General features: G+C 54.8%; 1 protein-coding gene across 1 annotated transcript; it reads left to right on the top strand.

Annotated features, from left to right (window-relative positions):
• The first annotated feature begins 10,583 nt into the window (after positions 1-10,583).
• GGS23DRAFT_353945 (uncharacterized protein) lies at positions 10,584-11,589 on the top strand. The gene has a single exon (XM_051513162.1). It carries the CDS (start codon positions 10,859-10,861, stop codon positions 11,498-11,500), a length of 642 nt encoding a protein of 213 aa, XP_051374472.1. The 5' UTR covers positions 10,584-10,858; the 3' UTR covers positions 11,501-11,589.
• Positions 11,590-16,014: the final 4,425 nt, after the last annotated feature.

Consider the following 16,014-nt stretch of genomic DNA (forward strand, 5'->3'; position numbering starts at 1 on the left):
TAGCCGAACACCACAGCATCGCTCCATCGAATGTCGTTAGGGTGACGCCTTATCGGATGCTCTAGTACGACCCAAAATCATACGACGGAAACACACGGGTGATGGGATTTAGCGAGCGCTAAGGTGCGGGGCTGGCGATGGGAATCCCGTCGTCGCCAACCTTTACGATCCCGATTATCGAATCGGATCGACTCACTACCAATCGTGTTTGGCCTGCAGACTTACGATAATCAAACGCCGTGACGGATGTTGGGGGCGCGAATAAGGGAATGGGATTCTCTCCAGATGGGGGTCAGGAGGGGGGGTAAATAGGGGCGACACGTGGTTTCTGAGGGGCACGAATATTCCCGAGATGGAAACGGTCCGACGAGGCAGGTTGAGACTCATTCGATATTTGCACACCGGTCCAGGCCTAGGTACACCGTTGGGAGGCGCAGTGGTGGTTTGGCTTGCCCGCCTGGGCAGGTCACGACGTCGAGTCAAGACCCCGGTGAGACTCGGTCAAGACAATATTGTCCGACTCGAGGATGGCGTCTTCTAGGCCATGACACCACTCCCGCAGGCTGCAGCTCTTGGGTTGCGCATATAGCCGCCGCCTCGATCTACGGCACCGCCGCCACAGAACAGCCCTGGGTACGAGCACGGGGGGTCACGATCGGGTCGATGTGCTAAAGCTGGGAAACTCCGATCCTGGTAGGAATCGGCTGGTAGAGTGTGCTCCCCTCCCCCTCCCCCCTCCTCCCCCCTCTCCCTCCCCTGTCACAGCTTCAACCAATGCAGGCGTATTCCAACAGCTGGGCTGGAGCATACGAAGCTAGAGCCAGACGGGCCCATGGCTTGATGGCGGCCGGAGGGAGAAGCTCCTGGTGGTAGTATCGGGCAGCTCTGCTGGAGGTACGCGAGAAGGTGATCGGCATATGTCCCCACGACGCGCCTAAAAATAAAATCAACAGGACACCATCCTCCCCCGATCGCAGGGACGGCGTGGGCGTGCGTAGCTGCATACACAGACGGCCTGGCGGAGCCGCGTTCTGGAATTTCATCCCACAGTCACATGGGCGTAGGGCGAGGGCGGGCAGAACAGGGCCAGGCAGGCCAGGCTAGGTTCTAGAGCGCGTTCCTGGTGCGTGGGCGTGGCTCTCCCGGGCGTTCAGCTGCCGTACCGAATCGCCTCATCATGCCACCGCCGCCCCCCCCCCTCCCCCTGTCCTCCCTTGCCTACCTAGATGGGAGACCTGCCTTACCTGGCTGTCCTCTACGCGTGTGTTTAGGTGCGGATGTTGTGGTTTGTACCTTGTGTGGTATGTACGTATGGATGTATGCATATATACCTATGTACGTGCATACATATCATCGTATCCGTTTTCCCCTGTCGATCGGACCCTTTATACATATAACACCAATACCATGCCATACCATACTATACCATACCATACCACCCGTACGTGTGTGTGTGTGTACATACCTATGCCTACTTTACATCCCATGATTATCCCATGATTATCTCACGGGGCTAGATTACCACACCAACCTCCCTCCCTACCTTACCTGCCTACCTACTTATCTGCCTGCCTGCCCGCCCGCCCGTCCGCTTACGAATACATCCACACGCGTTCCCTTACCTACATTATATTGGATGCGTGCGTGCGTGCGCACCAGGGCAGGGGAACCGGACGCCTCGCCGAGCGCCCCCCCTCCTCCTTCCCTCCCCCTCCCCCTCCCCCCCGTGGGGAAATGTGCCAGAAAACAAGCTTAAAATAGCTCTCTCTCTGCTCTGCTCTGCTCTGGACCGGACTGGGCTGGCGTGAGCGAGCGAGGGTCAGGTCGGGTCGCGCGGCTGCAACCTGTGTGTGTGTGTGTGTGTGTCACCCCAAGCCGCCGGCATCTCCCCTCCCCCCTCCCTGGGAGGCCAAGAAGGACAAGGGCCCTCGGGGTGCTACGTGCGCCTCTTACTTAGTCGATTAGTCAGGTAGGTAGGTAGGTTATGTACGGACGGACGGACGGACCCGAGACAGGAGAGGTGTTGGGGGATTGAAGGAGGGGAGGGGAGGGGGGAGAGAGGGGAGAGAGAGGGAGGGGGCAAGGCGCCGCGGCGGTCTAGGTCCTCGTACGTTTAGGCGTGGCGGCGCGGCGCGGCGCGGCGCGGCACGGCGTGGTGGATGTCTAAGCACACAAGGTATGGGAGGTATATAGGTAGGTAGGTTACCTATATAGGTGGGTGTGTATGTACATACGTACATATGTGCCATACCTCCCATACCTCTAGGTAGCTGTATGTACGTGTGTGTGCGTGTGTGGCTGGCATATGTAGGTAGGTCGGCATGTCGTCGGTGCGTCTCCAAATACGTCGGCCGCAGCGCAGGTATGGGCTTCTACTCATACCTACATGCACACGCGTGCATGCACATGTAGGTAGGTAGGTAGGCAGGTATATGCCGCCTGGGCAACCTGCCCGCCTACCTACCTCCTAGGTAAGGCAGGCAGGCCAGCCATCCTCCTGTTCTCTCCCCTCCCCTCCCGCTTGCGTGGCCGATCATGTGTTTTCCTCTCCTCTCCTCCTCCTCCTCTCCTCCCGAGCTCGCTCTGCTGCTGCTGCTGCCCGTTTCTCCTTCGCGGCTTGGCGGCCTTGCGGCTTCACGCCGGTCTCAAACCCAACGGAGCGGCGGTCGAGCGCGATCCCAACACCCCTCCTCCCCCTCTCGCGCCCGCAGTGTGGTCCCGTGGTGCGCTCGCCTATGTAGGTATGTAGGTAGGTAGGTAGGTAGGTGGGTGTGTATGTGCGTGTGTATGTGCGTGTGCAAGACAGAGAGAGTGTGTGTGCATGTGAGCTCTGTGCACATAGGCAATGCAGGTGTGTATGGGGAGGGAGAGGCTGTCTGTCGTTGGTGGATGTTTGGCGGGGACATACCTCCTACCCACCTACAGACGCCCACCGCAATCCACCGCAATCCACACGCGTAGGTACCTATTTAGAGAGGGCCGTTGCATGGTGCCGGCGTGTCGGCGGGCAGGGAGAGAGATGTGTAGGGAGTAGGTAGGTAGGTAGGTACGCAAATGCCTATCTCATTGCGACATAAGCGACATGGGGATAGCTATGCACGTACCTATGCACATCTGACTCTCCCTCACTTTCTCTCCCTCCCTCCCTCTCCTACTCTCTACGTACGCGACATCGACATCTGGGCTAGCTAGGGCTGCGTCGCGTACCATAGAAGAGACGAACGGCGAGGGACGAGCGTGCAGTACGAGTTCGTGTGGGCTGTGCGAGAGAGGGGGCGGGGGGGGGGGGGGCGAGCGGGTTCGCTGGGCGACGCGGCGAGAAGACCCAGACAGACAGACAGACAGACGGAACAGCAGAGCGAGACAAGAGAGATGACGAATCGCGACGGCGCCGCTCGCGCAATCGGATCTCGTACCCATCGCCGCGCCTTGCTGGGCCTCTCTCTTATTCTTTCTTTCATTCTTTCTGCGCGTTGGCTGTACCTATCGAGCGGGCCGCGCGGTCGATCGTCATCATCCTCGCTCGTGTCCTCATTTAATTATCCTCAGCTCCGCCGTCGCTACCTACCTACCTCGCGGGGGGGGGGGAAGGGGGGGGGGGCTTTCTCGATCCCCTCTCTTTCCCCCTCCTCTTGCTGGCCCGCGTACCGTACGCACATAGGTACATACATAGGTACATACATGCGTATGTACATATATATATACCTGACATACGTGCGTGCGTTTGCATACGTACATGTATAGAGATATAAATACTCGCCTGCCTGCCTGCCTACGCACGCATCCGTATGTTATATAACCTTGGGTACTGCTACCTGCGCCCTCATGCCAGAAGGCGGGGGCGGGCTAAGGGCGGGCTAAGGGGGGCGCAGGCGCCAGGAGCTACCTAGGTAGAATCGGCCGAGGACGGGCCAGACGAGCCGTAGGCGGGCGGGCCCCCCGGGCGTTGCGGCCGTCAGCTGGTAGCCGTCGTGGGAGGTTAGGTAGGTTAGGTAGGCGTTTTCTTTTCGTTACTTGCTGGGTGGGTAGGAGGCGTGACCTGCCCATCCCCATCTGCCGGCCTACATATGTAGGTAGGTATGTATGTATGTAGGCAGGTAGGTAGGTAGGTCGGTGGGTAGCTAGGTAGGTAAGCAATCTAATACACTTGCATTGCCTAGCACACACGCCTACATACCTACTTACATGGCCTACACACACCTCTCTCTACCTGGGTAATATTTGGTGGGCGAATGGATAGGTAGGTAGGTAGGTAGGTAGAGACGTAGGTAGGCAGGTAGCTAAGCTGCCATGCTACGCTGCTATGTAAGCAGCGTCGTAGGGTCCGACGCTCGACACGACTCGCCCCGAGCCGAGCGAACCCTCTAGATCGGCACAGCGCCCGCCCGCTCGCTCGCTCTGCTTCCCCTGGGCTGCCCCTAGTAGTCGGTCCGGGTTCGCTTTTTCTTTTTTTCTTTCTCATGCTTCTTTCTGCATTACCTACCTACAATAAGAATACCTCCTCTCCTCATCGCCATCCCCTCCCCCCCTTTCCCTCCATTCCATACCCACACAACAACCCTCTGCGCGGATGGCTTCCGTACGTAGGTAGGTAGGTAGGTAGGTAGGCAGGTACGCATACCCATCGCGGTGGCCCCCCCCCCCCTCCAATCTCGATCCCCCTCCATCCGCGATCGCCTCCAGGCCGTAGCGAGAGGCGTGCGTGCGCGCGAAGGGTCTGGGCGAAGGGGCCCTAACCCAGCCTAGCTGAACCCCGTCGCTGCGTAGGTAGGTACCTAGGTAAGGTGCCCCGTGTAGGTGCGCGCGCGGGAGACACAGGCACGCCCCAAGGCGCGCGCGCGCGCGAGCACGGCCCGGATGCGGTTCCGCCAGACCAGACCAGCCCCCGGGGGGGTTCCAGGCCCGCCGAGTGGAGGAGGCCGGGAGGTAGGTACGTAGGTAGGTATCTAGATACGTAGGCATGGATGCGCAAGCCTCATACGGTAGGTAGGTAGGTAGGTAGGTAGGTAGGTAATACCTATTACCTACCCGGCGGACTCCAGTTCCGCGGCTGCAGGCTGACCGGGTCCACCGGTGGGGAGGTGGGCGCTGGAGGTGCTTTTTTGGAGGGGGGTTTATTGTCTACGTTTTTTTTTTTCTGTTGCTTCTTCTCCCGTGGCTTGTCGTTGGAGCTGATGGGAGGCGAGGGGCGTTATTAGTGCTATACCGGCGCCTTGCTTACGTGTGCATGCGCATACAGAGGAGGGAGACTCGAGGGAGGTAGGTGGCGGGCTGGGTAGGTTGGTTGGTAGGTAGAGGTAGGTAGGTGGTAGGTCGCGGAGGTTCTGGTACCTGGGACGGGGCGTGCTACGGGCGCTGCGCGAGCTAGGTCTACATGTACCTATCTATCTATACACATGTAGGTACCTGCGCACGCACACACTCACGTAGGCACGGCGCCATGCGGGTTCTGGACGGATATGGATATGGATATGGATATGAATGGATATGGGTATGGATGGATATGGGTATGGGTATGTGGGTAAGGCTGTGTGGTTCCGTGGATGGGATTTGCGTCCGGACGGAGGGTTCGGATTCAGTCGGGGAGAGCTATTATAGCAACGTCCTGGGGGGGGGGCCGCCTTCTTCTAGAGTGTTAGCAGTGCTACCTACCTCCCTGCGCTGCGTCCTGCTACGTGGTATAGGCAGATAGGGAGGTGGCCCGGGGGAGGGGAAGGGTTCCAGGTTGCTGCGTGAGATAACGCAACGCGCACCCTCGCTCCTGTTGTTCCCGACCGCTCACCTCGCTTTTCGGCACCGCCAGAGCTGGGAAACCCGTCAAATGGCTACGCGGTTGGACGGCGCCGTCGTCTTCCAGGGGTTGGGTGTCGAGATGTATGCACCTAACGATACGGGCAAGGGTAGGCATCTATAGGTGGCTGGCTATAATCTACGATACACATCGTGTGTGCCTGTGTATGTGTCTCCATACGTGGGCATCAGGTAGGTAGGTATAGGCGCAGGCATAGAAAAGAGGGTCTTTCGGTTTATTTGATTTCTTTTCTCTCCCTCTCTCTCTCTCGCTTCTCTGCTGGCATCTCTAACCGGGTCTGTCTCTGCGAAGACAGGTCCCCCCCCCTCCCTACACCACCCCTCCTCCTGAGGGAATATTGCAATTTTAAGGATATTACTTACGGATGCCGCGCGCGGTTCCTTCGCTCGCGGCAGGAATTGGAATTGTTCTTTTCCCTTCCCTTCCCTCTTCGGCCACCCCCCTCCCATTCCTGCACGAATCAGTACATACATGCATACGCTCTACGAAAAGATGCGTGGGATTTTTGTCGGATCGGTGCTCGCGCGGTAACGTGGTGATTTCCTTCTCGTAGCCCGTGTCTTACCCCCTGACCCCTGTTTTCCTCCCTCGAGGTCTGCATACCTTTAGGCACATATGTGAGTATCTACATACGTACCGTACCTACATACTACCTGGTACCTATTCTCCTGTAGGTATATGCCGCCCGGGACGGTCCAGATGTATGTAGGCAGCTATCTATAAATGCGCATCTTGATCGTACATACATACCCAAGACAGGTCAGTAGGTATGTCGGTAAGTAGGGAGGCAGGGAGGTTAGATAGATTACCTAGTATGCGCATATATCCCCTCATGCATCTGTCGGCATTGTGTACTAAACATGGGACGAATGGAAACGTCCCACTGCCTCCGAAACCTCCTCCTGGAAGAAGATAGACCCGGTACTCGACATGCAGCACCTAGAGTATGTAGCTATTCCGTATAGGAACTGTTCGCGGCCGCCAGTTTCGCATGGGGTTAGAGGCCCATATGCGCTGACGGCTCTGCTGTCGGGGTTATTACTATGTAAGTGCGTACGTGGTATATGCTCGCGGCCGCGGGTGGAAACAGAAACCCTTCCCTCCCCCCCCCCTGGTAAAAACCGACCGGCAAGGTGAGCAGGGGACAGACGGACAGGGGCGGCACGGTTTCCCCTCCCCTCCCATACTTTAGTCCTCCCCTCCCCTCCCCCCCTTCTTCCGGGGTTGCGAGATACAAATGGCATGTACAGCAGAGAGTGAGCGAGAAGGGAAAGGCTAAGAGAGAGAGGAGGGACCCTGGGCATGGGATTGTTCCCGCGATCGTCGAACCGGAGCCAATTCCGGTTTTGGGAACAGCATGACCTGTCTCTTCGTTCGCCTGTCCAGCTGTCTGACGCCCCGGACGACTAGGAGAAATGGGGTTAGGTGAGATGCGCCAGAGCGAGCGAGAAACCTGGCGAGTGGAAGTGAGCTGCGTATTATTGCCTTTGTAGTAAGAGAGGGTGGGTTTTGGTACCATGGATGTCAGACCTTTTTTTTTTTTTTTCTCTTCACACCCTCCCGTCCTCTGTATGTGTCTCTCTGTCTCTGTCTCTGTCTCGACCCCATTGCTTATCGGAGCAGATGGATATGCATGTGTGTGTGTGTGTGTGTGTGTGTGTGTGTGCGAGTGTGTGATATGTCTATGTATGTACGTGTGTATGTAAGTATTACGGATCGGTAGGTGGGTGTAGTGTTGGTCGTCGCCGTTGCTGCTGGACCGGACGGTCCTAACCGCACCCCTTACCTGACGAGATTCGAGCCGTCGTAGAGAGTGGAGGTCGTAACGACGAAGAAGCGGGGGCCAACGCGAGCGAAGGAGTGAGGGATCGAGACAACCCGCTCTGCGGAGTTCTCCCGTCCCTTTTCGGCTGGGAAGACCACCTGAAATGCCGGTACCTGCAGCTTTCCACGTATAAGCGAGGACGACGAGGGCAGCCAGCGCACAAAACTCGACGGAGACCGTCGCTGAAGGAATGCGCAGAGTTAGTTGGGCCGGGCTGGTCGGTTAGTTGGTTGGTCCTCACGGTAGCAAGGGATACTGGGGTGGAAGGGGGCCTTCGGGCGTCCCTGTCTGTGGCCAAGCCCCGTTCAGGTAAAGCTATCGAAGAAGCGGTGTTGGTATTTCTCGAATATTAGCTACTTTCTGTCTGTCTGAACATTCTCGATATAACAAATCACTCAAGGAGGTATCAATCGTCATCATAACCATCGCATGCGTGCATACTACGACACCGCGCCTCTTCCATTTCTGAATGTTTTTTTTCCCGTTTCTTCGTCTTCGTCTTCCTCTAAAATCAACTAGATGCGTTTGCTTTTCGGTTTTTTTGGGGTCTCTCTCCCCCCCCCAACCTCCCCCTAGAATTACCAGTAGAAGTTAAGATGTCCTTTTGATTCCGTCCCGTAGTACCTCAAGTTCCTTCCCCCCCCCCCTCGCGGTTTTGTGTGTGCCTGCGCATGTGTCGGTGTGATGTGATGTGATGGTGGTGATGGCGATGGTGGCGATGACGATGATGGCGGCGGTGAGGGGTGTGATGTCCTGGTATATGTAAAAAATGGTTTAACGCCTTAGAAATGCCAAACAGCCCTCCGGGGGTGTCGAGGTGTTGCTGTGGCGCATCCCTCTCCTGTCCGGAAAGGGCCCTGATCGTGTCTCGTTAAACAAAACCGCACATAGAAATGAAAAGAGCCAGCAGGCCCCGTAATGTCCGTAACGCCCCGATATCCCTTGAAGCCTTTCCGAGGCTATGGAGGCTAGAGGGGTATGCTCGAAGCCACGGTGGGGGACTCTTGGCCCCCCGAGAAGAAGAAAGATAAAAAAACAAGGGGGCGTCGACGACCCTTGGAAAGGGAGGGGGGGCCACTTCTGGTTGCAATGGTAACGATGATGGTGATAGTGGTGTGGGTTGTGAAGTGACGATGCGCCTTGTTCGCCTAGTTGCAGCGGTGCGGCGTCGTTATCCTTGTTGGCCAGTTCGTTGCGGGTCACTGTTCTTGGTGAGAGAGCAGCGGGATACGACACCGCGCACCCTAGACAGGGCAACGAGGTCAAACAAAACAGAAGATATGAGAGCGCATCGTCTCGTGAAGTGAGGCGATGTCGAGAAGGTAGGCCAAGTAGAGAGTGTGCCCAGAAGAGCGCACCCCTCCCCATCCATGGTTGTCGATTCCGAATCGAAGCTGTTTTCCTTGTTTCCCCCTCCTCCTCCCCTCCTCCGTCATATTGGTACGTAAGAGAGAAGAAGACCCCGCCCTGTCGTAACCCCCTTCATTATCATTGCCCTCTCTCTCCCTTCTCCTGCTTAGTGGGCGTGCACCGCTCGGGCCTCCGCTAGTTGTTGCTCTGACGGCCGGTTCTGAGGGTGGCAGTACCAACAGCTGCCTGTTGTGTACTCGGTCCCGCAGTTTCCGCAAGTGTGCATATGCATTTTGTCGATGAAGTTGGTCTGGCCTGGGGATGTAGGACTAGGTAGTCACGTATAGTGGGTGGGAGCGTAGGTGTGCGTATGCGTGCGTGCGTGTGTGTGTGTGTGTGTGTGTGTGGTGTGTGGTATGTATTTGTATGTGTGTGTATCTGTACTGTGATGGTTGGGAAGTAGACGTGCACCACCTGTTGGAAGCGAGTCAGATGGGGTTTCTTATACCGTGGGCTGTGTGTGAAGGTGCCGGTGGGCGGGGGACTCACAGGTCTTTATATGTCCAGCGGAGGTTGGTCTACCCTTCTTCTAGCAGATGAGGATAGGTAGATGGGTGGCGAGATAGATAGACAGAGAGATAGATATATGGGACACGGCAAGGTGCGTGTGCGTGTGTACGTGTGTAGTCGTGTACGTGTGTAGTCGTGTATGTGTATGTGTGGAAAGGCAGTGTGTATGTTGCTTGGGGGGGGTGAAACGACGAGGAAGGGTATGATATAGGATGAGCGAGTGGAAGTGAACGGAGAGAAGCACGCAAGTCAAGAAGAGGCGAGGACTGCTTTCTTTAACTCCTCTCTGGGGATCCTCGAGTCGAAATTTGGTGAGCTGGGGGTTTACTTTTTTGGACGAGTGGTGTAGACCCTGGAGGATCCTCTTCTGCTTCTACGGGATTAACGACTTATATTATCCATACCAATTTGGCTTGTATGCATGATCCCATCTGGCCCTCATCCGGACCCACCACGACCACCTGCCTACTCCAGTGCTCTCTGGTGTAGGGGGGGATCTCCTTCGATAGCGTGCTACAGGTAAGCAGGAATGTATTGCCGTCTAAGCGATTGACGTGAGGTGCCTGGATAGAATGTCTCTGAGGTTGTCTAGGAACCCCACCAGCCGGTCCAGCGTCCGAAATCAGAAGCTGACTAGCTGTCCACGTTTTCCACGTGGTAGTCGCCTAGAAAGGCGCCTCTCTCTCCTCGATGGCTTCGGCATCATCGGCTGCTACCGACTCTGACCACCGTGACAATGCGTCGACTGTGTGGACAAAGCGGTTGTTCGATACGCAGCCAAGACTGCGCGCGAAATTCCAATCCCACCGATATCGTATCAAAAGTTCTCGAGGTCTGCCCTATCCCATCCCGTCCCGTCCTGTCGTCCTACCAGTAAATCTGTCCATGTATGTACGTATGTACACTCTCATTCCTACTCCTACCTATCTCCCTCATCGTGCACCATCTTCTCTCTTCCTTACTCCCCCCCCCCTTTCCCTCCCCTCTCCCCTCCTCACTGTTTCTCCTTCCCCCCCCCCCCCTCCTCCTCTTCTTCCTCCTCCTCATCACCCATTCTCTCCCTCCCCCTCCATCTTCTCCCATCTCCTCTCCTCTCCTTTCCCTCCTCCTCCCCCTCTCTCTTCTCATCCTCCTCCCGCGGGTACGATGGAACCCGATGGAAAAGCTGAGAACCGTGGTACGGCATGCACATAAGAAAATAACAGAGGACGATCACCCTCACCTGGTTGGTAGGTTGAGGCAAAAACGAACAAATCGCAGCACTGTTCGCTTGATACATATAGAGCTTTTCTGGAGCTCCTATGAGGATAAACGGACCGGCCTGCGGTCTCCTGATTGTGCCCCGGTTCGCCCGCACTAGAGAGGGGAGCAAAACCGCCCCCCGTCCAAGGTGGATGATCTCTCGGGGCACCTCGACTGACAGCGCACAGAGAAAATGGAACCCATTAATCAAGGAAATTTGGCAAAGGTCTGAAATCTGGCCACGGCTCCATATATACTACGTACTTCTTGGCTTGGCCGTCTCCCACCCCCCTGGTCCGGTTTGTGGCCCCCTGTTCTGTCGGTGTATGGCTGGTACAGGCAACGCCACCGCGTTCTGTCTCCCTCCATATCGTTGCCCGCGTTGCTGCTCTGTGGATAGGTTATCTGGCTGCATGCTGAGGCTCTCTCTCCTTATTAGGACGGCATCATCTAGCAAGAAATCCACTCTATTATTGGCTTCGTGTGCTTTCGCGCCTCTCGCAGAGACTGCCTTCGTATTCCCTGCTGATCTTGCTCGTCTCGGCCACGAGAGCGTGCTCCATTCGCAATCATTTGAACTTTTTTTTTTCTTTGACCACTGCCTCTCCTCCAATGGCGACGATGCCGCCGGACTTCTGCATCAGTTCTCATGTCCGGTCCAATTCCGAGTACGAGTCCAAATTCTTCAGAGCCAGAAGTAGGCGGCAAATTCATCTTCGGCTTGTGCGTACGTCACAATCATGATAGGCACGTATTAGATTCAGAGGCGAACTCCCGTGTCTGTCTGTCTACCTTACGCGTCTATGCACGTAGGTGTTATCCTCAGCGCCACTTCGGCATCTACCTACACCACAGAGAAAAATCCTGACCAGCTTGGTCTAACTTGTATCGAGCCAACGTATCCGCTGTGGGCCTGACCGGCTCCCAACTGGATGGCGCCGAATCAAACATATGACTTGGGCCCATCCCCCCCTCCCCGACTTAGCTACGGGTAATAGACCCGTACCGCAGACTAAATCGGACAGGATTCCCCGACAAGACATTTTCCCTCCAAGGACCCCTCGAGGATCGGAAGTGTGGTAGTGCAGATCCCCGAAGTGCACGAAGGGTCGCCAAGCGGCCAAGGTGGCCAAGCTAAAGGGGCTTGATATTCGTAGCTGTCGAGAGAGCACGTACATATGTAGAGCGAGTGCCGGGGAGGCTATATCGTATCGGCCCTTGCCATGGGTAAAGCCAGCGTATAGCTCCGTCGTGCCGTCGATGGGAGACGTGAGGATCCGCCCGCCAAAGCTCTGCCGCGTCCATGCCTGGGGGACAAGACCCGGGGAATCTGTCGATGATGGCATCATCTTTCGATATATCCCTTGGCGCGTATACCGGGTGCCACTTTGGGTCGTAGGGAAAAGGAAGAAAGGTGTGTGGTGTGAGTGAGTGAGTTAGTGAGTGAGCATTGCGAATAGTATCTGACAAGTGCGCTTCGAGAATGCGAAAAAACGACGCGATGTCGTCGTACAACTAATGCACGGAGCTTACAAACAGGAAGGACACTGTTTAGCAATACCCTCAAGGATGCCCTCGGAAGAGGGCCAGACAGGTCGACTGGTAGGGGGTAGGCGAGCAGCGAATCCTGTCGATCTAGCCTGCGAATGCTAGCACGTGGATACATTCGTTTCTTGTAGGCCATCCGACTTCTCTATCAGACGTTGTTTTCAACGTTGGAACCCTCCCTTCCCCCCTCCCCCCCTCCCCTTCTCGACTCGATATTATGACCAGTAACTTATCCCGAGGCCACATCGAGAACGCGCAAAGTAACCCTCGAAGTTGACATGTCGTGCCTCTGACGTTCCAATAAGGTTAACCACCCATCGCGCTACGTGGCATGGTAAAGGGGGGTGGGATCTTCGATATTGGCCTCAACGGCGATACCCATGGCTATTGCGGAATTGCTATCAACATTCCGATTTCCCATGAGCTAAAACCAGCTTCCCAGTTGGGCGCCATCGGGTATTAGCATGGCCAGACGAGAGATACGTAGAAGTTGATGCCTTGCTTCTAAGGTCTATCTTCTGAGGGAGGGGAGAGGGGGGGAAAGGGGGGAAAGGGGAGGGATCAGCAACGGCATGCCGCCGGCAATCGAAGGGTCTAGGAGCTGAGATTCCCGAAGGCCCCCTGTGGGTTCTCGACATATCAGCCTGCGCGGAGCAGTACAGGGAGCAGCAGCATTACATCCCCCAGGGGAAACACAAAATGCCCGTCTCGTGAGAAATGACCACGACTTGCGAGTTGTCGTATCGCCCAAAACGTTACATCCTGGGCTACAGAGTCACCAGAATATTCTTCGATGCAGGAGGATTGGACACGTTGGATAGATTATGTCGAAGCTGTCCCAGACGATCAATTCAATCAGGACACGCCCACCCTCTTCCTCCTATGGCAAACCAGCGAGCCCCCCTCCCCCCGGGGAAGACCAGACACATAAAGGGTCGGGGGGTGGCGAGAAGCCCTGCGTAGAGCGATGGCATATGCAACAACTGTCTTCCCCGCTTATGTCGTCCCAATTGGATTCGGATATTGTACGTTCGGAGAGGAAGTTGTGGAAGTCAATCATTCAGCTTATTGGCGTCGCCATTATTAAGTTACGTCAACCGTGGCGATAATATATGCGAGAGCGTCGATCGGTCCTGGTAATCAGCCACGATCTTCGGCTTCAGGAACCTAGTCCGTCCCTCGCGGTGGAGACAGCAGTGTCAATCTCAACCAAGTATCTGTAGCCGCGGAGGCCGTGCTAGGCCGGCGGATGCAAGCGTGAGATAGCCCGGATCGATCGGGGAGGGACCGAAGACCCCTATTCTCAGATCAGGAGTTGCCAGCGGGAAGACGTCCGTGGTTAGCGACTAATACGCTCCAGGCGTCAATGCGTTCTTCATAAAAATAAAGGTTCCTTGTTCCTGCGCCCTACTTCCATATTAGGAAAATAGTTGGGCAGTATGATGCCTATTTTTGCTATCCTGGTAGCATCGGAAACCCTCGTTATCGAGGTAGCATTGACAATCATGAGTTGGATGTTGATGGATGTCAGATATTACACACGGTATTACTGACCAACCGCGCCAAATTCTAGGCACTATCTAGGCACCACTTCGAAACTCGCTCATTGGAGAGTTGAGATGCCGTGTAGATGAACGGATTCTCGAAGCCGCCTAGAGACCCTGCATTGTCCCCTGTGCCTCTTTTATCAATAGGTGTACATGGGCTTCACTAGGTTAAGAAGAGCGCTTTTTTTCTTGGTTAACATACAACATAATATCCGTAGTCATCAAGTTAATTTGACATGCTGACAGTCTCTCGAAGCCCATTCTCGGCTACTTCTACTCAACCAATTAGGGAATGGCTGGTTTTATCCATTTCTTCGACACATGAAGAGTATCTAAAGGCTACATTTCCATATATTGATGTAAAAGCATATTGTCTAGCGTAGTCGATGGATCAAAGCTGGGCAGATGGACACGACATACAGTGGAGGAACACGGGTACACGCCGCGAACATATTGGACAGCAACATGATGATCCCAGCAGTGGGGCACCGTGAGGTTAATCGCCACGGACTAAATCGCCTACTCGACTTGTTTAAGTGACGTGAAGAGGCAATTGATGGCTACGTGTATTTCGAAAGAACGTCGGGGTGAAAACAAGCCATAAAGAGAGAAATATTGGGATACGGGTGGAACAAGAGTATCCGAGGTCTCTGGAATCAGGGAAGTCAGAGCGTCTAGACATGTTGCCCCCCGAAATCAGAGCTGCAATCAATTTGGGCTTTTCTGATGCCCGAGGCCCGTACAGTTATCCCTGGTCTCTCACTCGGGACTCGCCCCCTCTAGGCGGCTTGGAGCCTTGAGATATGTTGACACAAAAGCCATACGTGATTATTTGTGTGAAAGCAGCTGAATATCTTCATATGATGGTATAAATAAAGATCCGAGAAATCGTTCAATGGGGCCATTATGGGGAGGCCTCGGAGTCGTAAGTGCCCATATAAACCATTTCATGGATTTACCTAGTAATTCTGTCGATTTCGGGCTATGGATAACGCAGCGGCAACTCTTGATGTTCGTCGATCTCTGTCGACTAGAATCAGGGCGCCAGGTGACATTTCTACTTCCTTCGAAACTGGTAGATCTGCCTTCGTTTGTCCTACGGCCAAGGCTGGCAGAGAGCAAATAAACCTGAGTAAAGAAGACACTTTAATACTAACACGCTTTATGACGCTAAATAGACTGGGGGGTGAATTCAAAAGCAGGACGGGCACAGGAATCATAGTGTACCAAATTAATACTGTAACGGTGGGAAGGGGAAACATGATTACGTCCTAGAAATCGGTCATCTTCGGGTACCAACAAGAGCCTCACTTCCCAGCCTTGGACCCTGCCGATACAACACTGTAAAGACCCTTAATGCACGCCACCCATATTCTGGTGTGCATCAATGTTGTAACTCGTAGCACGATGCAACGTAAGGTCACCGGCAAGGGACGGCTGATCTTGCTGGTTGACCTAGGGAACGGCAGTGTAACAACATGCAATTGTTTTCCCAATGTGGGTGTGATGCCCAAGGCCGAGGACATACAGCTGGCGTATCGCCTCTGACCAACAATTTCATCTCTTTCCATAATATTAGATAAGGCATGAAACATCACCCCACAACAAGGAGGCAGCTTTCTTATAAGAATGTCAGAAGCTGGGGTGGCCTAGGTAGGTAGGTATCAGCAAGATGAGCATAGAACCTCAGGGTCGGCTAGCTAGATATTGAAAGAAGGGAATATCATCCGCGTATCATTTAACTAGGCGGTTTCGCCTCGAATTCGAGGTAGGGTGTTCGGAGAACCGGGATATCGCCGGAGAACCTTCGCATTAACGTCGGCCAAGAAGCCTATATGGCACGACCACCTTATCTATCGCAGCTGACAAAGGATGTGCCGAGGTAAACGCTGAATTAAGATAAGTGTTTCAGAGATTGACAAGCCAGATGGGAAATTGATGTATTAGGAAACTTCTAAACGAAACCTCGTATTATAAACTAAGGTAGTCTACATAGACGGACGAGATCGTGAATCTCAGGAACGGCTTTATGTGCTTTTGTCACGTAAAAACGTAGACGCCTACATACCCCTCGTGGGCTAGACCGGCTTATATAGGTAGGGTTCCCTACGTGACAGCTC

The sequence above is a fragment of the Durotheca rogersii genome (assembly GCF_024521655.1).
Source record: "Durotheca rogersii strain YMJ 92031201 chromosome Unknown GGS23scaffold_4, whole genome shotgun sequence".
In the NCBI taxonomy this organism is placed as follows: Eukaryota; Fungi; Ascomycota; class Sordariomycetes; order Xylariales; family Xylariaceae; genus Durotheca; species Durotheca rogersii.

Excerpts from the sequence above, each read along its gene's own strand:
- GGS23DRAFT_353945 (XM_051513162.1), top strand. The coding sequence starts at position 10,859 with ATGAGGATAAACGGACCGGCCTGCGGTCTCCTGATTGTGCCCCGGTTC.